A 23,522-nucleotide genomic window follows, 5' to 3' on the forward strand; every position below is an offset into this window, starting at 1 on the left:
ACCATTCATATTTTTCACACTTACCTGTCACCATAGAGTCACATGTACTCTCAGGAGCAGAGAAAAGCTTCACAGAGGAGGTGATATTAAAGTCCTAAGAAGAGGTGGGCATAGATTTTCAGGCAGAGGGCCCAGCCTGTGCTAAAGCCAGGCTTGGTTTACAAACAGGAATGTGGGTTGGAGAGGGGAGGGAGAAAATCACGGAGCGAGACCTCCCGTAGTCTAACAAATACTTAAATACCACTTACCACATAACAGAGGCTGCTCTAAACACTTTTCAAATATTAACTCACTTAATCTTCAAAACAAACCTATGAGGTGGTACAATCATTACAGCTAGTTTCCCAAAGTTATCCCTGGGCGGAGTGAGGACTCCAGTCCTCACTCTCACGCGCGACCGTGTGCGGCGCCGAGTTTTGTCTCACAGCCGCTACGAGCTCCTCCATTTTGCCGCTGAAGCCCAGAGAGGTGCGCACACTTGCAGAGAGTCACACAGCCAGAGAATTCTCAGGACTCAGGGAGAAGTGGAGATCCGCAGCCAGAACAAGGTACCCACCGGGCGCCCTCCCTCCCCACCCCCCTCACTCGCAGGGACCGCGACCGGGGCCCCCTCCTCTCGGAGCCCCGCCCCGGACGTGCCCCAGTCCCCGCCCCCAGGCTCTGCCCACCCCTCCGCCCCGCCCCCCAGCTGCGCTAGCCAATGGCTGGGGTCCTATAAAGGCGACAGTCGGAGTGCTCAAAGGTAACCAAAGCGAGAATTCAGACAGTGGGCCGCAGGTCTCGGCAACTAGCTCGCTAGGCAGAGGGAGGCCAAGCGAGTCGCAGACGGAGTCTCGAGACCGAAGCCGGAGCGGGATCCACAGAGCGCAGCCAGCCCGCGCACCCGGTGCCGCGAAAGCCTCCGGCGCAGCGCGGCCATGGAGCCCACCAGCAAGGTGAGTCCGCGCGCCCGCGGGCCCTCCCTGCCGTGAACAAAGGCGCGGATCCCCGCTGATCGCTCCGCCGGCCTGGGCCTCTCCCCTGGCCGGGAGCGCAGCGCCCTGCCGGGCCGGGGGACGATGACAGGGATGGGCTCGGGATCTGGCGGGCGCGAGGGCGCCGCGTGCTTAGGTGGCGCCCGCACTGAGTAACTGGCTTCCTTCCGGGGAGCCGCGCGGTCCACGCGGCCCGGCGGGGCACGGGGACCCAGGACCGGGGCGCGGCACGTCGCTCACGATCCTCCCCGGCTGCGGCCCCGCGCCGGCTCCTCCCGGGGCGGGGGAGGGGTCCGAGCGCGGCACCCATTGGCTGAGCCGGCCGAGCCCCCGGCCGGGCCCCGGCCCTTGCGCGCGGAGGAGGAGGGACCCGCCCCCGCTCGGCCGGCTGGGAACCACTGCTTTCATTTCCCCGGCGCCACACTGGGCGCGCGGCCTGGTGTTGGGCGTTTTCCGCCGCCCCGCGCGGTCCCCGCGCCAGCCCTCTGGGGCTCCGAGGCGGAGGGCACTCTGTTAAGGCCCGGGCTTCAACCCCAGGATGTCTGTCTGCAGGGCTGAGGCGAAAAGCCCGCGTACGAGACCCTTCTTTCCGCGTAGGGCAGGCCCTAGAGCTTTAGCTAAGTGGGGTGATGTGCTCCGAGGTGGCACGTTTCCCTGTTCAGGCGGGGCTGATGAGGGCCGCGCGGAGAGTGTGCCCCGGGGGCCGCCACCGCGATCCCGGGGGGACAGGGGTTCGGGAAGGGGCCCCGGGCTTGAGTGGAGTGGAAGGAGCGCGCGCCAGGGAGCTGCCGGACGCGGGACTATGAATAGATGAGGACTCTTCCCGCGGGAGCAAACTGCCTCGATACGATCTCTTTTTTCCCCCCGTCCTACAGGGGATCTTTGTGACTTTTCCAGAACGACTCCTTTCCAACAAGTATTTACTGGGCCCCACCTTTTGTATAGGGCCTTATTTCTTTCCTCCCTCCCTTCTTCCCCCTTCTATAGAATATTTCAAGTCACTTTTTTTCTTTGAAACTCGGCAGGGAAGGCGCGAGGGTGTACGTTTTTTCACCTGGTATGGATTAGCACTGAATTGCGCACTACCCTTCGTATGGGCGGTGGAGGTGTCCGGTGGAACTGAGCAAGGTTTTGGCTGGGCAGAGGGGTGCGTGACAGTGTGGCCAGGCTGTACCCTCAGCGGGAAAAGGCTCCTTTGTGCCTGCCAAATCCAGACAACTTGCTTCACCACCCCGCCCTGGCCTGAAGGGAGACCCTGAGCCTAGAACACATTTCCCAACAGTCATAGTTGAGCCTTTATGCTGGGGTATAACAAAATACAAATAAAATGAGAAGCTCTTTTAGCTAATGCTAAGAACTTACTTGGAGGAGGAAATGGCAACCCACTCCAGTATTCTTGCCTGGAGAATCCCAGGGACGGCGGAGCCTGGTGAGCTGCCGTCTATGGGGTCGCACAGAGTCGGACACGACTGAAGCGACTTAGCAGCAAGAACTTACTACTGCAAAGTTTAAATACTTGCTTGCTGTGTTAGCTCAGGGCTCTAGCAGGTCACTTAACCTCTCTAGACCTCAGTTTCACTGTCTGTAAGAGGATAACTTTTTCACTCCTTCAAGGGAAAGAAATGTCTGTTCAGCATATGATGCAGGACCTGGGTGTTTATTTGTTGAGTGGATAAGTGAATATTCTGAGTGGAGAAAAAAGTGGAGGAGAAATTCAACAGCTGCTTAACAGTTTACTAGGCTTTGGGCTCAAATGCTTTTCAGTATCACTGACCCTCCATATGGTTCAGGGAGGGAGCTCAGAGAAGAGAAGTAACTTTCCTGAAGTAAAACATCTAGTAAGTGGCTGAACTGGATTTGAACCCAGGCTAATCAGAAAAGGCTTTCAGTCTACACTGTCCCTTTTCACCATGAGCCTTTCTTGAATTTTGAATGGAGGCGAGAGAGTTTGTTTGACTTCCAGGGCTGCCCATGTGCCAGCCAGTTCTAAATGCTGTAGCAGGTGGGTGTTTTTCATGCAGTACCGTCCAAACTCTTGATTACCTGCTCCATCAATATATAATTTCGGAGTGCCTCCTTCCCAGTGGTTTGTCTGCATTTATTCTTGCCTGGGAAATCCCATGGACAGAGGAGCTTGGTGGGCCATAGACTGTAGGGTCACAAAGAGTTAGACATGACTGAGCATGCACACATAAATTCATATACATGCACTGTTATAATAATTGATTATATGTGTACATAAAGTAGAAATTTCAAAAGGCAAATACAGATAGCAGTTATAGTAAAAAAAAAAAAAATTTCACTTTTTTTTTGCTAACCCTTCTACAGACCGTCCTGTATACATTCTAGAAAAAAGCCATTCCCTTTGGATCTGCTGACTCGGTCAGCATGCCCAGTCCTTTTGTGCAGGAGGTTAAACTGAGGCCTGGAGAGATTATATTACTTGCCTAAGGTCTTAAAACCAGGGGTGTCTGATTCTGAAGTTAGCTTTGCTATGTTCCTCCTCATCTCCTTGGAACTGGAAACTGACTCATCTGACTTCCCTGCACTTTGTGATGCTTCTCTGCGGCTCATTGTGATGTTTACCTGAGTGAAAAGTAGGGAGGAGACAAGTTGAAGACCCTCTTGTTCCAGCCAGGAGTTTGCTCACACTCCCTACTGGGCAGCAGACAAGGGTGAGCCCTGCCCCCAGATGTCTCACCCAGCCCTTTGTGAAGACCCCTCAACTAGTCCTTCCTGGCACCCTAATCACACTCCAGGACCTCTGCCGACTCCACCCTCCATACAAAGGAGAAATGAGAAATCTGCGGGGTTCCTTAACCCTTCAGAGGTACAAAGAGCGTAGGCTTTTGAAGTCCTGCATTTGTGGTTTTGAATTCCAGCTTAGCTCAGTTACTGTGTCCGCAGAATGATGTCATTTTCATCATTAGAGTGTCTGCAAGAACTCAGAAATAAATGTGTCTGTCTGTCCCCATGGATGCTCCATAAATATCCCTTGCTTCTCTGGACTCCCATGATGCATTTCACTTACCTGGGCCCTAGGTGACCTGGGGTTACCTAGGTTGCAGCCTCTGTCCAGAAGTCTGGCATTCTGGCAACAGGAGCCTTTGGGGAGCCCCAGCGTACCAGGGCTGTATCACTTGGTCAGGCAAATCCTTAAAGTTCCAACTGGCCAGTTCTTCTCCACTTGGGTTTGTCAGGAAGCTGGTTTGCATGGCAGAACATGGGTGAGAGTGCTAGGCCCGAGATGGGTCCACTGATGGGGCTGCCCTGCCTTCTCTGTGAGGGTGATACCAAGTCATGATGACATCACAGTTCAATGGAAAACGACTTTTCCAAGATCACAAACTAGCCTCCCACCACAAAACACACTGCCAGCCTTTCTGGGATGGCCCAAGACGAAAAAGGAAAGTCCCCAGCAGGGACCTTCCAGTGCAAGGCCCAACCCTCCGTTTGACAGATGGAAACTCAGGCCCGAAAAGGAAAGAAGCTTAACCAAGATATGGCTGTCCAAAAATTTGAGATGTTCTTTGCTTTTTTTTTTAAATACTTCCTCCTCCACACGCCTCTTTTCTGTGTCACCCTCTGTTCACCCCAAATGAGCAGGAATTCTCAGACTCCAGGACTTTCCAGGCTCTTTCTGGGTGCAGTCTAATAGTTGGGTTAGATACATTTGACAACTGAAAGCCTTCTGTGAATGGAAACAAGACATTCTCACGAAACTATGACCTTGGGGAAGTGACTCTCCTCAGCCTTGGTTTTCTTCCCCATAAAATGGAGGTTCACTCCCCATGGTGCTTGTGGTGAGACTGGTCCAGTGCCCTAAACCAGGGTGGTAGCTATTTTAAATGGAAGGACCCTTTGCACGTCCAGTTGGGGTGTGCAGACATTGTAAACATCTCCATGATGATCCTTGTCCCATGCTGAGCCGTTTCAGGACCAACCCTAACTGGCCTGGAGCTGGGTCAACCCCAAATCCCCCCATAATCAGCTTGTGACTTCAAGGAGCTCAGCTTTACCCGGCACCTCCTGATCACAGGATGTCAGGGCCTAGAGCTCTGCTCCAGCTCCAAGGATACAGTCATCCAGTTCTCCCCCAACCCCCAACCCACCCCACTCTAGCTGGCAGAGCTGGAGAGGCCTAGGACAAAGGAGAACTGTGCAGCATTGGCTTGGGACCTGCAACCTTACCCTTCCCCCACCTCACTCCTGGGCAGAGAGGTAACAAAGTCACTCAGCGTCCCCAGGATAGTGGAGGCTGAGAAGGCTCCTGGTTGGACTTCTGGGCTCAGAGAGGCTGTGTCTAGGCCTGGCCACCACAACAAACCTCCAGCTGTTACCCGCCTCTTCCATGGGAGGGGTGGAGTGGAACCTAAGGCTCTGCTGTCCAACCTCCAGGCCAGGGAGGCAGTAGGTAATACATAAACATTGGGGTTTTGCAGTAACTGAGCAGGGCTCCCAGACCTTGAACTCTGATAGTCTGAGTACAGTTGACCCTTTCTAAGACTCCAGCACCAACACTTTGCTGGCTTTTGCTTCCCCAGGGCCTTGGCACCCTGGAAGGGGAGAGAGCTCTTGCCAGACCCCAGCTTAGAGAACCTTTGGCTACTGAGGCCTCTGCTGGACAGAACATCTGCCCAAATCACCTAGCCCAGAGCTCATTGGGGAGTGAGGAGGAAAGGGCTCCACTGGAAACAGCTCTACCATTTCACCCCAGGCCAGCCATACCTCTTGTTGGGGCTTTTTCCCCCAATTTTAACTGGCTCAGTGGTAAAGAATCTGCCTGCCAATACAGGACTCATGGATTCAATCCCTGGGTCAGGAAGATCCCCTGGAGAAGGATATGGCAACCCACTGCCATATTCTTGCCTGGGAAATCCCGTGGACAGAGAAGCCTGGTGGGCTACAGTCCATGGGGTCTCAAAGAGTTGGACACAACTTGGCAACTAAACAACAACAGAAATAATACCTACTTCTCTAGGTCAGGTTGCAGGGTTTTTTTTTTTAAGTTACAGAAATAATGGAGCCAAGTATAGAGAAGCATGCAAAGTAAGAGTGAACATCTTCTTCCAGTTGTAATCGTTGGGTATTTACCCCTCACAGACCTCTTTTTGTGCATGTGTATATATGTGCCTATAAATGGCATTTAGTGTAATTGGATCACACTTTCTACATAGTTCTGTGCAGCCCTGTGCCTTCCATCCTGTTCACCCACCAATACCTATGGTGTTTTTCTCTGCACATATAAGCACTTGCCATGATGCAAAGTCATTATCTCCTCCTTCTTTACACACAGTGTACATTCTATACATTGTTTACTACTTTTCTTTCTTTCCTGGCACTCTTTTCATATCAGATACATACAGATGGGTTTTATTCTTTCCAACAGCTGCATAATATTCCATTATAAGATGTCCTGCCTGATTAAGAATTAAGTGATTGTCTCCATCACTTTCTTTCTTCATACCACTCACCACCTGATACATTTTAGGTATTTATGCTCTACCTTCCCACTCCACCCACTGCTGCCAACCCCCAACTAAAATATCAAGTTCCATCAAGCAGGGATTCAGTTTAGTTTGTTGCTGAATCTCCATTGACCAGAACAGTGTTGGGGACCAGCACTCAACTACTGTCTTTCCTTAGTAATATAACTTCTTATTCTTAGGAAGCCTCTTTTATGGAGAACAGGAGATCTTAGGGGAAGGAACTTTTTCAAGGTCATATAAGTTGGGGAGCTGGGACTTAATCTTGTCAGCTGAGAGTGTTGGGGTTGCATATTCCCATAGTCTTATCAAATTAATCTTTTCATAGTCAAATAGGGGCACACCTCCCCGCTGAACAGGTCCCTCTCTGGGGTGTTGGCTTCTCCACATGCCCAGGTGCTGACTCAAGGAGTCAGTTGTTTGCATTTAACATCTTTTTGAAAGATGATTTGGTTTTGCCTGGAAGGCTTTGAAAAGTCCTGTGCAGCTATCATATGTTGGGTTTGCACACAGCCATTCAGAGCACCTGGGGCTTAAAGTAAAGATTGGCAAATTTTTTCTGTAATGGGCCAAATAGTAAGTAAATATTGTCAGCTCTGTGGGCCGCATGGTCTGCTGTTGTAGCACAAAGGGAGCCATAAACAATACAGTCTTCACAAAGAAGTATGGCTGTGTTAACAATCAAATGTTATTAATGGTAACTGAAATTTGAACTTTTTTTTTTTGGTTGTGCCACGTGGCCTGAAGAATCTTAGTTCTCCAACCAGGGACTGAACCCCTGGTTGCACAGCAGTGAAAGTGCTGAGTCCTAACCACTTGGGCCACCAGAGAACTCCCTTGAAATTTGAATTTAATATAATTTTCACGTATCGCAAACTTTTGGTCTTCTCTCCCCGCCCCCAACCCCAGCCACTTAAAAACGTAAAACCCATTCTTCCCTGGCAGGCTGGATTTGACCATGACCATGGGCCATAGTTGACTAACCTGGGCTTAGAGCAAAATCAACCCAAGTGGCCAAGAGGTTTCTGAGTGTGGGTCTGGGCTGTCCTGGCTCAGACTGGGCAAAGCCCAGCAAGTTGCTGGGATGGAATGTGACCTACATAGGAAGGAAGCACCAGGTAGAAACCTTGTTTCCTTTGGGCACCAGTACCCGGAAGCAGAGGGAGGACGTGAGCAGGAAGGATTTGGCAGCAGAGACCCCTTGAAATGAAGCTTCGCAGCAGCCAAAGGCCTTCTGGCTATCTGCTTTTTCCTCTCTGAGCCTCCTGTGCTCTCCTCCGTGAAGTGAGAGCAATCTCTCCCCCAGAGCCTGGTGGTGGTGGTTAAATCAGGATGTGGAAGCAGCCCTGGCGCGCTGCCTGGGGCCTGGCTGGTGCTGCTGGTGCTGATAAAAGCGGCAGCTCCCTCCTCTCCTCTCTGCTTTAAAGATTGATGAGCACCTTCTTGCCTCTAGGGCCACCGCGGGGTGCAGGGGTGGCTCAGCCATGCAGAAGTCCTGATATAACTGGAGGGTTTGAAGAAAAGGGCTTGGAGAGGAGTAAATAAATGCCTCAGGTCACCTGAAGGTCGTGCTTCCCAGGGTTATCACACTTCTTCTTGAAAAGACCTGGAAGGCGGGAAGAGTTCAGAGAGTAAAATGTCTGTCCAGGAATCCAAAGAACTCAAGTCCCAGGACTGGCTTCTGTTTGCTGAGTATCCTGGCCTCTACCTTCTGACCTTAAGCTCCCCATCTGTCACGGGAGGGCATTACAGCAATTCTGCAATTTCTTGGGCTTCTTTTTGTATTGACCCGAATTTTGTTCAAATGAAATCTTAGAAAAGAAATGTACACAAAATAAATTAAAAAGGAGCTGTCATGGATCCAATAAGCCCCTGCCCCACCCTCTCTAGAACTGAGGGCCACGCAGTCCTTGTTCCCCGTTCCTGTGCACCCCAGGGCCATGTGGGAGCTATGGGAGGAGGAAGGGATACGAGCGACCTGTGGCTCATCCCGGCTCCAGGACTCTCCTCGCAGACCCGTCTCCCACAGGGAGTGACCTACCTCAATGGCGTGGCCACATGCCCTCCCTCTGCCAGTACTGACCAGGAGAGCCCAGGGCTGGAGCGTGTACCAGGGAAAGGCCCGGCCCACAGGCGCAGGTCATAAGGCCATGCATGATGTTCGGCAAGTTATGTGACCTGGCCAGGCCCCCCAGCATCTCCGTGTGTGGCAGGAGAGGTCCCAAAGCTGGCAGGCACCTCACTGGTGGCTTCCTGGGAGAGGGAGAGCTCTCAGTGGGCCTCAGGACCCCCAGAATTGGGGTGGGGGTGGTGAGGGATGGGGGCGTGAGAGCCACCTCTGCAGAGCCCTGAGCCCAGGCATTTGCTTGGGGAACCCCTCAGAGAATCGAGGTTTGAACTCAGAGGCCTTTACCTCCCTGTGGGATGGGGTGGAGGCTGGAGAGTTACTGTTAGACTTTTTCCAGCTCTCAGAGCTGATGTTCCTGTCCTCATCAGGGGTTTGCTACATGACCAGGTTGAAATCTATTAGGATGAACACTGTGCTGGGGGAATAGATACTCAGAAGAGCCAGTTTTGCCCAAAACACTAATTTCAAAAGTGACCGGTTACCTTTGTACAAACATTCAGCGCTGCGTCCTACTCTGGGCACTCTAGGTCCCATTCTTGAGGAGTTCCCAGTGTGGTCGGGGAACAACAGTTGGGTATTGCCAACTGCTTGGAGCAGAAGCTGGAGACTGTAGAGGACACAGCAAGGGCAAAGGTCTGGAATGGCAAGGGGTGTTCTAGAAGGTAGCCCCATCCCCAGAGGTGGTCATAGATGGCCAGGGCTCTCAGATTCTGGGCTCTCCACCTCTATAAAAGGCTTCCATGAGAAAGCCGTGAGCTGTGGAACTTGGAACCCTTCTCATCAACTAGTCCATCAGCTTGGCACCTAAATAAATACACGTTGAATGAATGGACTGCATCGCTGCCTTTCAGTTCCAGCCATAGGGCTGGTGGAGGCAGATGGCTTCCCATCCCTCCCTGATTCAGCAGACACCTGTCAAGTGAACTCTGCCGGCTCCATGATGGGCATTGACATAGAACTCGAAGCAAGCCTTTAGGGAAGGCACTCTTACCCCATTTCCCATGTGAGGAAACCGAGACCCAGAGTCAAAGCCACCACAAAGACCAATTTCAAGGCGAAGGTAAGCAGCACTCTGCCTTTCGGCTTGGGTCTCCTGGTTCCTAGCCCAGTAGTGATCATGCTGGGTGTGGTGGGTGCAGCAGGGACAGAGTGTGCGCTGTGTGTCTACCCAGGAGCAGGGCCATGCTCCTCCCCTGCATCAAGCATCCAGCCACACTGAGCATGAATCCAACTGTGCTGGGCCCCCCATCTTCCCCTTGCACATACTGTTACGTCTACCTGGAATGCAGTCTTGCCACTGCTTCTCCCCTTGGCAGACTCCCTGCATGTCCTTCACGGCCCAACTCCAGTGTCACCTCCCAGGAACCCACCTTTGATTGATCATCCCAGGTGAAATTACAAGTTTGTCCCTGCAGGGCTCCCGTAGTGCCCCAGATGAAGCTCGGATCACACCAGTTTCCCCCTTCCCAATGGACCTGATGCTTTTCCTTGATGTCAGGAACAGGGCCCAGAACACGAATTCCTGAGCCTTTTAGTAGGTCCTGATGCAACAGCCTGCCTGGGTGGAGTGCATATAACCCTGTGGTTGGGTGGGCAGGTTTTCTAAAGCAGAGTTTGATCTTGACAGGTGGCAGCCCCCACTCCCAGAAGCACAGCTGCTCAGTGGGGCCCCTAAGACTGACGTCAGAGGCCCAGAGACCCCTGGCACATCAGAGCCAGACTGAGACAGGGCCTGTAGTAATAGTACTGATCCCCCACAGAGCCCCTCCTGTGGTGTCACTCAGGCAAGGGTGTGATTTTTACCAGATCCGCATATCATCTGTATCATTTTTCACTTATGTTTGTTTAAATTGCTGTGTTCTAAATAATATGAAACCTCAAGACTTGTAAAATATTTTTGAATAGATGATACATTCATGTGATACAAAATGACAAAATGTACAAAAGGATGGAAATTGAAAAATTTTCCTTCTACCCTTCCTCTGCCACCCAGATCCCCAAGGTACACTGCTACCTTTCTTGTACATTCTTTTAAGTAAATAGGTATGTATAGTCTCCCCTACCCCAGCCTTTTTTTTCCTCCACACAAAAGGTAGCATACAACACACTGTTCTGAAGCCTTGCTTCTTACTTAGTTATAACAAGAGGAATATGCCAAATCTATACCTAAAGAGCTTTCTTTTTTAGGTACCCTATTATATAGCTATGCCACATTTCTTGAAATCATGGGTTTGCGTTGCTAGTTTTCTATTTATTCTTGTGTGTACCAGGAAAATACATATCTTGAATACCATTAGTATCAGATGATGGCCAACCTCAAGGCCAACCCCAAGCTGACGCCTGTGAGTCACAGGCAGAAAGCTCCCATGTGTAGGCTTCAACAGCCACTGTCAAGCCCTCCTGTCCTTGGGATATCTTCTTACTTAGTCCCAGTGGTCACCCTGGGAGTTGGGCTGGGCCAGGCCCCTTCCCAGAGGAGGTCTGTCCGGTGCTCACCACCCACGTGGAACCAACAGTCCAGGGTCTGAAGACTCCCTAGGCAGTTGAGAGAAGGCTCTGGGAGGGCTAGGGTATGCTGGGCAGGGTGGGCCATGAGGGGCCGGATTGAAAAGGAGTGCAGCCTGCCGGGAGGAAAGCCCCACCGTCTAGGATGAATGACCAGAGTTTGGCTAGAAAGGGGCCATGGGAAGGCAGGACCCAGCTCCCACCCCCCACCCTCCCAACAAGAAATGGGCTCTGAACTCCCGCTGGCCAAAACCTCCTTCCTCTTTCTCAGCCTCTGACGTGAGAACCTTGGCTTTTGCAATCGTTGGTCTGACAGCTTCTAGAGAATGAAAAGACCATACTAGGAACGTGTCTAATTAACACCTAGATCCGGCAATATATGTGAGGATCTTGAAGTCAGGGCTGCTTCTGGGTTCTGGGTGGGGAGGGGAGGCCGAGGCCCTAGCAAGCCCGTGGCCGAGCTGAGGCTCTCCCCTCCACGGGCAGGTGTGGCTCTGGATCTGTGCCTCCACCCCTCCCCTCCAGCGCCAAGGCGTGTGAGACACCTGGTGAATACCTGTGGTTTCTTCAGCGTCCCTCCCTCCCACCCTCAGGCTCCGTTCTTTCAGTCAGTTAAGATCCTGCCTTAAATGGCTTCTTCATTTGACAAGGGGGAAAAAAAAAGTTCTCTCCCTTTCTCTAGCAAGGCGCCTGGCTCACCCAGACCCTCCTGCCTGCTGGCCTCCTCCCTGCCTGCCACCTTCCTGCCCTTGGCTTCCGGGGGACACAAACCCACTGCCCTTTTTCTGCCCCAGCCCTTTGCCCGTGGAAACACCTTGACCCAGCACTCTTTTTCACCTTGTGTCATGTTACTTTAGCAAAGCACATTCCTGGCTGATATGTCATCTGTGTCCAAACAACCCGGGAAGCTTGTGGTCTGGGGATGGTTGTCCTGAGCTTCAGCCTGGTTCTCTGCAACCCCCTGAGTGAGTTGGAACTGGTCTCCACCTTGGTATCCACCCTGTGACTAGAGGCAAGGGTTTGCAGCATACAGGGCCCAGGAGGAGTAGGGATAGGGATCTACCTGCTGGAATTCACAGCGCAAGGAAGTCAGTGGGCTGGAATTAGAAGCCTGCATCTTTGGCTCCAAATCCAGGGTACTTCCCCCACCCATCTATGCTGCTCTTCCCACATCATTCGGCACTCCCTTGCATTGGTTCCTGGGCCTCTTAACCAGTCTGGGGCCACCTCAACCCCAGGATTCACCAGGGCAATGAGGTGAATGCCAGGCCCTGGCTACAGAGAGGGAGAAGACCCTAATTCCCCTCTCCCCAGGAATGAGTCTGGCCAGCCCCATGTCTAGAAGTTGGCAGGGCTGGTTTGGGCACCTGAGGTCAGGAAGTGGCCAAGTTTCTTGGGAGAAGGGCTGGTGTGGTGCCAGGAATCAGGCAAGATATCTGAATGGGAACCTGCCAGCCAAGCCCCGCCCTCTAGTAACCTGGGCCCCCACATGCCTGTAACAGTGTGGGTTTTTTTTTTTCTCTGCAGAAGCTGACGGGCCGCCTCATGCTGGCCGTGGGAGGGGCAGTACTCGGCTCCCTGCAGTTTGGCTACAACACTGGAGTCATCAATGCCCCCCAGAAGGTGAGTGCTGTCCCGTCCTTGGCTTCTCAACACCAGCGGGCTCTGCTGTGCACCCCCACCACACCCCGCCCACATACACGCTCACCCTGCCTCTTGGATGTTGGAGACATCACCAGCGAATATTCTGACCCTGAACGGGTTAGAGACTCATAGCTTTGGCTTTGGAATTTTAAGGCCCACAGAGTCATGGGATCTTTACAGATCATCTCGACCAACCTCCCACCCAGCACAGACATTTGTAGAACTCAGAGCCATGCTCCGTGTAGTGCTGCATTCACGTGGCCCTCGGGTTACAGAGGCTGCCTTGGTGATTCTCTCACCTGCTGCTCACACTGCACTATAAGGCAGGCAGGCAGGTAGCCATGCCCACTCCCACCCTGCAAGTGTGGGGAACGGCCAGAGCCTGCCTGGCATCACCAGCTAGTCAGGGATGGAGCCAGGATGCAACATCAGTCTGCCTCGGTAGCCTCCTCGCCAGGTGGCCCCTGGACCCGTGCTCTCACCCATCCACATGTGGCCCACTCCCTTGTAAGGGAGCTCATTCTAGGCTGAAACTGCCTGTCTCCCTGCAGGCCCCAGGGCCAGGCAAAGCAAAAATGACTTCTTGTCCTAGGAACCAGGGCGAGGTACATGTCTGCTTCCTCCCTTCTCCCCACAACACACCCCAGATCTGTTCTCACTTATTCACCTGAGTGTCTGGACTGGGAGGGACCCCAGTAAGCACCTCCAGCCTAGCCAGCCCACTGCTTTAGGGAGGAGGGGAGAAGAAGGGGGCAGGAGAAGAGACTGTGACAAGTTCCTCCTTTATTCCAGGCCTACTGTGTACATTCATAACATCGGGCCGTGATTTCCACTTTATAGACCTGAAAACCACGGCTCAGGGCAGATGAAATGACCAGCGGGCTCAAAGTCACATAGCTAGGGGATGTGGAGTCAGAAGCCAAACTCTCTTGTTTACACAATCTCGGGCAGTCTTCCTGACCAACCACCTTGTCAGTTTAAAAGTCCATACCTTCCCCGGGCAGGACAAAATGAGAGTGGACAAGTCCTCTGAACACGTTCACGGTCCAGAACACGTTCACGGTCCGGACGGGTGAGGCCGGAAAGTGAGTGTGGCTGACTCCCGAGGATCTGGGCCTGTTTGGGGGAGTCAGAGTGGGGCCTCCTCCAAAGAGGTGGAGGGTGGCAGTGGAGACCACGCCCAAAGCTGGGGAGCAGGTCACCAGGAAGGCTGGGCCTGCTGAGTCACGCTCAGCTGCAGTGGAAGTGATGGGGCTTTTCCATGGGCGACCTCAGCCCCATGCTTGGAACAGTCCCAAGCTGCTTTTGCTCAGTGCTCTGAGCAGATCTGCCGAGGTGTGTGCCCCGGAGTCGGCTCCCTTTGGGAATCCTTTCAGGTACAAAGTGTGTACTGTCGTAAGAAGGAGGTTGAATTCTCCACTTGACTGCACACCGGAGTCCCCTGACACTCACCGTCTGATCTCATTGATCTGGGATGCTGTCTGGGCATCAAATTTTTAAAGCTCCCCAGCTGGTTCTCAGGTACAGTCAGAGATGAGCAGTACTCGGTTAAGTGATCACACTGTCAGGAGTGATCACTTGACTGTGATCACACAGGGAGTTACACGGAGTGACAGAACTAGGACTCTGGGAGCAGGATAGAGGAGTTTTCCACAAACAGAACAGGGTTGTAGTAAGCAGGGGCCCACAAAGGTGGGAGAAAGTGCCCAGAGAAGAGAAAGTCTGTGTGTCACTAGGGTAGAATGGGAGGAGGCAGAAGGATGGGAGGCTGACGAGGTGAGCCAGAACCAGACCACAGAGGGCCCTTGTGGTCGGCAGTTTCACGTGCAGAATCTCCAGCCCCCGGCAGGGCATGGCACAGTGAGAATGGGCACGTGGGCACCAGTGCGGAGGCTGAGCTGGGGAGGATGGCCTTCAGGGAGAGGACAATAGGGTCCCACTGAAGACGACAGAGAGGGTAAGATTTGCATTTTAGGGAAATGATTCAGGCGTCTGGTGCAGTGGGCTGGGTCTGAGAATGTGAGACTGCAGACGAGGAAACAGTGAGAAGGCAGCTATTGTAAGAGGGTTAGAAAAACAAACACTGGGTAGGAAGAATGGGCAGGAGCTGGTCATCGGTTCAGCCTGAGGGTGAGAGAGGGGGGTTTAAAACTGGCTTCTGGTTTTGACTGACATTGGGGCTGGAGGAAGAGAAGGTAGGTGCTGTGGGACACGCAGGAACTGAGCTTTGGTGACACAGCATACAGACACTTAGACACGGGGGTCTGTTTCTTCGGAGGGTAGCCAGGGGAGGAAAGCCAACAGGTGGGTCACTGGTATCCAACCAGTGGTAGACAAGGATCTCCTGGAGAGACTGTGAGTAAAAAAGTGAAGTGAGGGTCAAGCCCTGGACAGCACCCCCACTGATAAAAGGTCCTGGGAAGGAGGAGGAGGAGAGCTGGCACCTCTAAGCTGGGAGACAAGACCCTCCTGAGCCAGAGAAAGAATGGAAGCACCTGAGGACGAGGGTCCACGGTCCCTAGAGCAGTGCCCATCAGTAGGAACAGGCACTTGGATGTGGACAACTGAAGGAATGCTGTCGGGCTCCAGAGGCTGATCTGGGCACAGCAGCCCAGTGTGGCTGAATGCAGAAGACCCGATGGTGACCCTGCATTGCCAAGGCAGACGGAGCGGAGTCCTGTGGGTTTAAGCCCCCTGCAGTGGGCTGAAGAGGGAGAAGGGAGGTGGGAGAGAGCAGAGACGGCCCTTCCCAGGGACTGGTGGAGAAGGAGGAAAGGAGTGGTCACCAGAGGGGTTGTGGGGCTAGGATTTTTTTCCTTTTTCATACAAAGACTTCATTGTTAAAGGGGTTGTCAGGAATGCGCAGAGGAGAGGGTGAAGCTGGAGTGGTGGGGTGGGGGGTCCTTAAGGAGGCAGGTGGTGGTGGAGCAGAGGCAGTGGGGCTGCACTTGTCCAGAAGGGACTAAGACACTTCTGAGGGTGCAGGTGTGGACAAACCCAGAGTGACGTCCTCCAGTTCTTGGGGCCTCCCATCTAATCAGATACCGGTGAAAGGTAAGAATTTCAGCGGCAGACAGGCGGGACAGAGGGCAGGGAATATGGAATGGAAGCCTAATGGGTAGCACAGAGGCCCAGTTGTAAACGTTCACGAGAGCATTTGCAGGCACCTGTCCAAAGGTCACTTGGGAAGCCAACCTCTGGGGACCCAGGCGAGAGACCTACATGGTGTTTCCAGGGGGAGTGCGCTCGGGTGCTCGAGCCGTTCACTCTTGCCCTTTACAAACAACTTCTCATAAGCCTGGCCATAGATTTTCTCAACCAGGAGCAAATGTGATAAACTTACCAAGTGAAGAGGGGAGAGGATGACACCAGAGTGAGAGATGACAGCAGGGCTCAGAGGCAACGGTCCTGCCTGGGGAGGCACCAAAGCCATCATGCCTGGGACGGCACAGTGCTTCTGCCAACACCTTCATTCCACAGGGACGAACCAGGCAGAACCAGGCAGCGTTCTAGACTTGAGGCGGGATGAGCTGTGAAGACAGCAGAGACCTCCCAGCCCTCAGGGAGCTGCCTGACACACGGTCAGAGCTGGGCCCTGTCCTGCCCTCCAAAACCATCCAGAGGGCGGGGCTGGGGTGGGGAGGGGAGACTCCTTGGGAACAGCGGGAGTATTAATAGTGGAGGGCTCCTCGGTGCTATGGGAACGGAGAGAAAGGAATGACTAATGCTGGGGGTAGGGCTGACGGGAGAGACAGGAAGGGCTTAGCGAAGGAGTTGGCAGCTGTGCTAGACCTTGGAGGAGGGCAAACCAGCCCCAGGGGACAGATGGGCAGGGGGAATCGCAGGCCTGTGCAAAGATGCGCTGGCTGTGAGGTGTCCCACTGACGGTCCACACTATGAGGCAGGCCACTCCTGCATAGAAGCACTTCTCTTAGGAAAACTGCTGTGCTGGCCGGGGTGGCCTGCTCACCAGAGGAGATCTTGCCCCACCAGAGGTGAGAACGCCAGTGCTGCTGTTAATTACCAGGAGCTGGGTCTCCCCCATAAAACAGGCCCCAGAGGGCTTCCTCCTGGAAGTGGTTAATTAATCATAACATTATCTTAAATGTTTACAAAGCACCTCCTCATAAATTATCTCCCCACAGTAGCCCCACATGGTGGGTGGAGCCAAGGTTATCTTCCCCCTCATAAAGGAGGCCTGGAGGCTGGGTTGAAGGCACCCAGGGAGTGAGAGGCTGAGCTACAGATGTCTCTCCCGGGGCGGAGGGGAGCGCAGCCACACAAGAGCAAACAAATGAGCAAGGGCATCCTGACCACCGCACTGGGTGGAGAGAACTGCCTCTCCCCTCCCCACATGGCTGAGCTGCCAACAGAGATGACTAAAGGCCATTGAGGAACCATGAGTTCCTGGCCAGGGGACAGTGTCAGGCAGTCTGAGGCACCCTCAGAAACCAGACCGTTTGGGCTGGAAGGGGCCTGACGGGCCGTTGGCTCAATGTTCCTTGTTTGCCAAAGGAGGAACTTGGTCTAGAGAGCAGGCAAGGTCTGCCCAGGACAGCCCAGCTTGGTGCACGAACGTACTTGGAGGCAAGCCGGGCTTCCCAGCCCAGGCCCCAGGCAGCATCTCCTGGATCCAAAGAGCTCTGGGCCCCTCTGCCCTCCACTCATCTCCACTTACACAGACTCACAGCTTACAGCTCACTTACCATGCGCCAGGCATTGTTCCAAATGCATTAGAAATAGTAACTCAATTATTCCTTACAATAACCCCATTAGGTAGACACGGTGATCCCTGTTTTATAAGAAACTGGGGAACAGAGATGTTAAGCAATTAAACCAAGGACACAGAGCTAGTGATAGAGCTGGGATTTAAATCCAGGAAGTCTGGCTCCAGCCTGCGTTCTTGACCACCCGTAGAAGAAAAGGCAGTTGCACTTACAGGCACCGACACACTCTTACATGCCAACAACTGCTACCCAGCTGCTCCTTCCTGCTCTGACTTCAGGCCGAGTCAAGCTTAGTCACGCACAGACGTCTCAGTTTCCCACACACAGCTGCACAACCTCTTACACCATGACACCCTGTCACAGCTCCATCATCTCTTAAGTCACTCAGATTCATGGCTTGTTTTCCCATTAGTGACAGTGCTTTCAACCTCTAGCCCTGTGCTGGGACCCAGATGAATCAGGCCGTCCCCATGTTGAAATTTAGTGTAGAGGGAGCATGCAGGGCCTCACAGTTACCTGTCCAGGGTAACAATGGACATGCAGACAGACTGGTGGAAGCAGACAAAGGAGAGAGGGTACCTGGCCCTTGGAGCAGGGTTTTTCTCAATACCATAGACATTTGGGGCCAGATAGTTCTTTGGCATTACAGGGGCTGTCCCATGCATTGTAGGATGTTTAGCAGCATCCCTGGCCTCTACCCCCACCAGGGTGACAACCCAAAATGTCTCCGAACATCAGCCCCTCCCAGGGCGGAGGGGGGCCAAGTTGCCCCTGTTTGGGAACCACTGCAGTAATGAGGAGGTGGTTATGAAGGCTCTCCAGAGGAGAGAAAGTGCCCAACAGCTTACCAGGCAGAAGACAAAGGAGAGTCAAGGTGAAGGTGCAGAAGTGTGGGGTGCTCAGATGGCATTGCCACGTGGGGGCGTGGCCACATGGGGTGGGAAGAGACACTTCATCCCAAGGGTGTGAGCTGTGAGCAGGGGAGATGAAGATCTGTTTGCAGGGGAGACACCCCCCCACCCCCCCGCAGAGGCCAAGGACCAGTGAGGAGGTCAGAGGGAAGGTTTGGAGAGAGAAGCCATGTCAGGACTCTTCCAGAAAAGCAACCTGGGTGGTCCGGTCATCTGCTCTGGGGGTGGGGCCCAGCTTCTAGCTCCATCTGGCTGCCTGGGCCTCTTCCCCAGGCCCCAGGGAGAGGCCCTGGGGGACCCAGAAGCTATCTGTGCAGCCCCATCTGGAGCATCTGTCTCTGAACTCCCAGATGACCCTGAGGCGTGGCTGAGCAGGCTGTGGAGACATCCCCTCTGGGCTGAGGGGTGGGGGCAGCCCCAGATGTGGGGGAGGGGTGGGGAGGGAATGGGAAATAAGCTGGGACTGAACTGGACAAGCCGGCCCTTTCTTCCTTCTGACTGGATTTCAAAGACTGAGTGGCTGTTTAACCCCCTCATCCTGACAGTACATCTAAAAGAGAGAAGAAAGGGTTGAGAGAGCACTGATTCCCTCGCTGGATGATCTAGAAGACCAGGCCTCTCCAGGGAAGTTGAGCCCAGCCAGAAGTTCCAAAACATATACCCCTTCTCCTGGCAGTAGTCTGGAATTCTAGAACAGGGTTGGCAGGGGGACCAAATCCAGCCAGCAGCCTGTTTTTGTAGGGCCTGTGAGCTAAGAATGATTTTTCCCATGTTTAGAAGTTTGGAGAGAAAGGGAAGAAAAATAAGCAACAGAGGAGAGGCCATATGTGGTCAGCAGACCCTAATATTTTCTATCTAGCCTTTTATGAGTTGTTTATGCCAATCCCTAATCCAAATTTTGACTTGTATGCTCCCTGCTGACAGGGGACTCACTACCTGTAACTTCGGACTCACTATCCGAAAGCTCTCCTCTCCCCCCGACCCTACCCCCAGATGAAGTCTGTGCCCTGGGGGTCTGCAGACCTGCTGGGTCCCTCAGCCTGGGGCTGCCAGCAAGGTCTGAAGATAGAGCTTTACTCCCTAAGGCAAGCAACTAGTTATTCAAGTTCTTTCTTGTACTATACATTCCTTAGGGTAATGCTTTTTTTCCAGCAATTTAAAAATGGAAAACTCTGTCCCTAATGCTCCTCTCAAGGAGATGGCTTCTCTCCTTGAGACAACAGTGACACGTGGAACAGCTTACTCCAAGTGGCAGACAGTGGGTTCTGCCTCACACCCAGAGCCTCACTACAGACACTGCCCTGACACAGAGGAAGTCAGAACTTCCGCTCTAGACGGGCAGATGTGTGGTCCTTCACCCACAGTTACTCAGGCATGGAAGGGAGGGGGGTGTCAGACATGGCACAAACCTCTTCCCACCCTCAACCCTAGGAAAAGTGCTGGAATGAGGAAAAGCTTGTTACTGGAAAGGGATGGCAGCTGCCCAGGGCCATCCTGCTTCTCCACGCTGGCCCCAACAGTATCGCCGAGTGAGACTCTGCCCTCTGGCCCCAATGAGGGTATGCCTGGACAGAGAGCCTGGTGCCAGGGCTGACCAGGACCCCCCCCACCCCCTTTCTCCTCAGCACACAGCAGGAAAGGGCTGGGAACAGGCTGGGACGGGGAGCAGAGACAAGGAGGGCTGAGCCTGGTCCACTTGACGTCCCAGGCTTGACTGCCAAGTCTGGGAGTAATGATGGGAATCAGAATCTGGCTTTAGTGGGTGGGAGGAGTCAGGAGCAGAATCCAGGTGAGACCTAGGAGAGGTGGTGCGTGGGTAGAGAGGAGGACAGGTTAGGAGGTGAATTTTAGGGATGGGACCTGCTGAGTGACTGGATGTGGGGCAGTGGTAGGACCAAGGGTATCTCCCTGGCTTGTAACCAGAATGTGAGGCTGGAGCATTCAGAAGATGTATACGCGAGCCGGGGCTGAGGAGGCTGCCAGGAGCCTCAGTGTGGCGACTGGGTCTGTGGGATCCAGTTAAGGAAGCAGTAAGGAGGCTCTCAGACAGGAAAGAATCTGCCTGCAATGCAGGAGACCCAGGTTCGATCCCTGGGTTGGGAAAGATCCCCTGGAGAAGGAAATGGCAACCCTCTCTAGTATTCTTGCCTGGAGAATTCCATGGACAGAGGAGCGAATTCCATGGACAGAGGAGCCTGGTGGGCTATAGTCCATGGCGTTGCAAAGAGTCAGATAGAACTGAGCGACCAACACTCAGGCTCTTCTTCCCTGAGGGCCACCCAGCCATTGCTGGATGATGCTGAGGGCAGCAGCTGGGTGGGAGAGGTGACCCTAGAACTTCTCCCTGTGTAGGGTTCTTCTGTTCTTGAAGGACCTTTTGCCTTTCCTGAGCCAAGGGTCAACTTCACCCCCCACTTAGGGCATGGACCCCCAAGGGGAGAGGATAGAGAGCCTACACACCATATGCGGGAAAGGAAAACCTCATTCAGATTCTTCCCACAAATCTCAAACACCAGGTCCAGAGGCAGGAACCCGCTAGGCAGCCTCCACTCGGCCAGGAAGTGCTGCTGGGGGGTGAAGAGGATGAACCTGGGGCTAGGGTGGAGGGGGCTGGCTGCTCGGCCTCCCTCAACCCCATACAGTGGTCAAAGCAGCAAGGGGCTCAGGAGCCAAGAAAGAGTGAGCCTGGGACAGGGTTTGGCCCCTCTGACTTGTCACCACACGCAGGAGATTTAACTGGGGAGGCTCTGGTGACTATACATATTGACTCTTTGCACACAATTCAAACGAGCTTCTTTAACTGGCTTGGCAGATTTTAAAATGGATGTGGGGAGAGTTCTGTGAGACAAGCATCTAAGCCACAGAGGGTAGGGGTAAACTACAGAATGCAAAAATTAAATGCCACCTGGAGCAAACACCTCACCTTGGCCCTGCAGAGCCCTGAGGTCAGGAGTGGTTGTACATCCAGTTGCTCAGGGTAGCAGAGGGTGAGAGACAGGAGGGAGAAAGATTTCCACCCAGACAATGGGCCCCCCAAGGGGTGACGGTCACTTATCTGGGCAATTCCCTTATCCAGGACAGCTTGCTCTCTGCAGAGCCTGATAAATGGAGCATTGCTGTGCCCAAGCAGTCCTCCTCTGGGGATGGGTTTGTCCCTTGAAGAACACAAGCACTTTGTGTTTGTTTGGTTGAAATCTGCTTTCGGTGCCCCTGGTAAAAGTAAGGGCTTCTAGGAGGAGAACTTAAGCCCTTTCATGGGTTCCTTCATCCTGCACAAGCCCAAGGACAGGCCATGGGGTGAATCCACTGGGGTCCCTACCCTCAGGGAGGACAGACTCCTGGAACCCTCTGAGCTGGATCTCAAAAGGTTTCCGCATGGTAAGGTAGGGCAGGCCCTCAGGGTGGGTAACCGTGGAAGGTGGGGAAAGGGTGCATAGGCCAAAGGCAGAGATGCTAGCAGGTGCCATGATTTTGAATTATGGGATGCAGGCTCCGTCAGCCTTTGACAGTGGCCTGCACTGCCCTTGAGTCAGAACCGGAACGTGGTGGGCTCCTCGGCTCAGTGGTGATGCCAGGCACCGTGTGAGCACTGCAAGTGTGTTTCATTAACTCCCCGCAGCACTATAAAGTGGGTATTGCTAATGTCGTCATTCAAGATACAACCACTTGCCCTGGAAACGAGTGGTAGAGCTGAGTCTGAACTTGGTTGAGTCCAGCTTCCCTGGACAGACAAATAGATCACTGAGTGGGCACTCCTGGGACCGTGGGGCTTGGGGAGGTTAGGGACGGTCAAAGAGCAGTGCCGACGGAAATCGTACTGTATGAGAGACTGCATACTGCCCAGTGTACCCGAACTGGCAGTGGGGAGGGGTGCCCTGGGTTGGGCTGGTGTGGAACTGAGTTTGAGCTGCAGGTGGTGAGGGCAGCAGAGGCATGCAGGTTTGTGACTTGCTGAAGCCAGGAATATTCAGATTATGTGAGCACGAGCGTGTGTGCGTGTGTGTGTGTGTGTGTGTGTGTGTGTGATGCCATGAGTACACAGGAAGTTGTTTCTGGGTACACTGGGCCTGTGCCCAGCTACGCATGTGGCTGGGTGGGTCTGGCCCGCCCTGAGGCACTGGGCATGTGTCTGCATCACCTGAGAGTAAAGTGCGTGTGCGCAGGCAGAACCGGTGCTGCCCGCCTGCCACATTCTTAGGCATGAGCGGCCAGGCCCTCCCCTCGGTGGGGGCAGGGCTAGCTGGGCAGGCCTGTTCTAGGACAGGTGTCTCCAGTTCCTGGAACTGCTTCCTTGTCTGTAGCTTTTCCCCGAACCTCCCAGCTGGGCAGCTGGAAGAGAGGACGAGGCCATGGGTCCTTCAGGGGGGATCTCCCAGGCCAGCCAGGAGGGGCTGGGCCTGGGGATAGAAAGTGGCAGCTTGGTCTCACGAGCATTTGGCTGCAAGATGCTCACGCCAGACCCTGAGTGCAAAGTGAGCCTGCTCTTCCCTTCCTCCCAGGGCCTCTGTTCAGCTGTATTTCCTCCCCAGGAAGGGGGGTTGGGGAGAGAGCCAGAGTGGCCAGTGGCCTTAGGCATCTTGAAGGAAAAGGGGACACATGGGCAGAAGCGCTGTCTCTGAGCCCCTCTGTGCTGCCTGAACCCCCAGTGCTGGTCACTTGCCATCATCCCCAGAAAGTCCTGTTGAGCACCGGAAACCACAGGGCCCTGGAATCTGCCCCCGGGGGAGGTGTGAGAGCTGGCACCACTCTCCCTCGCAGACAGAGTCCAGCCCCTTGTTTCTCATGAGGAGGTGAGGGTGGGGGGACTGAAGCCCACAGAAGGGGAGGGACCTGGGGCTGGGCCTGGTGCTGGGGCCCTGGGCCCCTTCCAGCATCCTGGGGTAAAATGGTCCTCTTTGAGGAGGAGTGTGAGAGAAGAGGATGATTGCGTCCCAGCCTCACCCACCAGACTGCTGCTTCTCCTGCAGGTGATTGAAGAGTTCTACAACCAGACGTGGATCCAGCGCTATGGGGAGCCCATCCCGCCCACCACACTGACCACACTTTGGTCCCTGTCCGTGGCCATCTTCTCAGTGGGAGGCATGATTGGTTCCTTCTCCGTGGGCCTTTTTGTTAACCGTTTCGGCCGGTGAGCAGAAGGGGTTCTG

At 53.9% G+C, this 23,522-nt stretch overlaps 1 protein-coding gene across 2 annotated transcripts in view; it reads left to right on the plus strand.

Annotated features, from left to right (window-relative positions):
- Positions 1–744: 744 nt before the first annotated feature.
- Positions 745–23,522, plus strand: part of SLC2A1 (solute carrier family 2 member 1) — a 28,416-nt gene continuing 5,638 nt past the window's right edge. Inside the window, exons 1-3 of one of the 2 annotated variants that reach the window (XM_081492246.1) lie at positions 745–935; positions 12,621–12,716; positions 23,343–23,503. In XM_081492246.1, the coding sequence (XP_081348372.1) occupies positions 918–935; positions 12,621–12,716; positions 23,343–23,503 (275 nt within the window). In that variant the 5' untranslated portion in view covers positions 745–917. Of the gene's footprint in view, positions 936–12,543; positions 12,553–12,620; positions 12,717–23,342; positions 23,504–23,522 lie in introns of those variants that run through there. The other variant, XM_081492247.1, reaches the window with a different exon arrangement.

Source organism: Giraffa tippelskirchi, chromosome 5, assembly GCF_054371585.1.
Source record: "Giraffa tippelskirchi isolate mGirTip1 chromosome 5, T2T-mGirTip1v1.2.pri, whole genome shotgun sequence".
Lineage (NCBI taxonomy): Eukaryota > Metazoa > Chordata > Mammalia > Artiodactyla > Giraffidae > Giraffa > Giraffa tippelskirchi.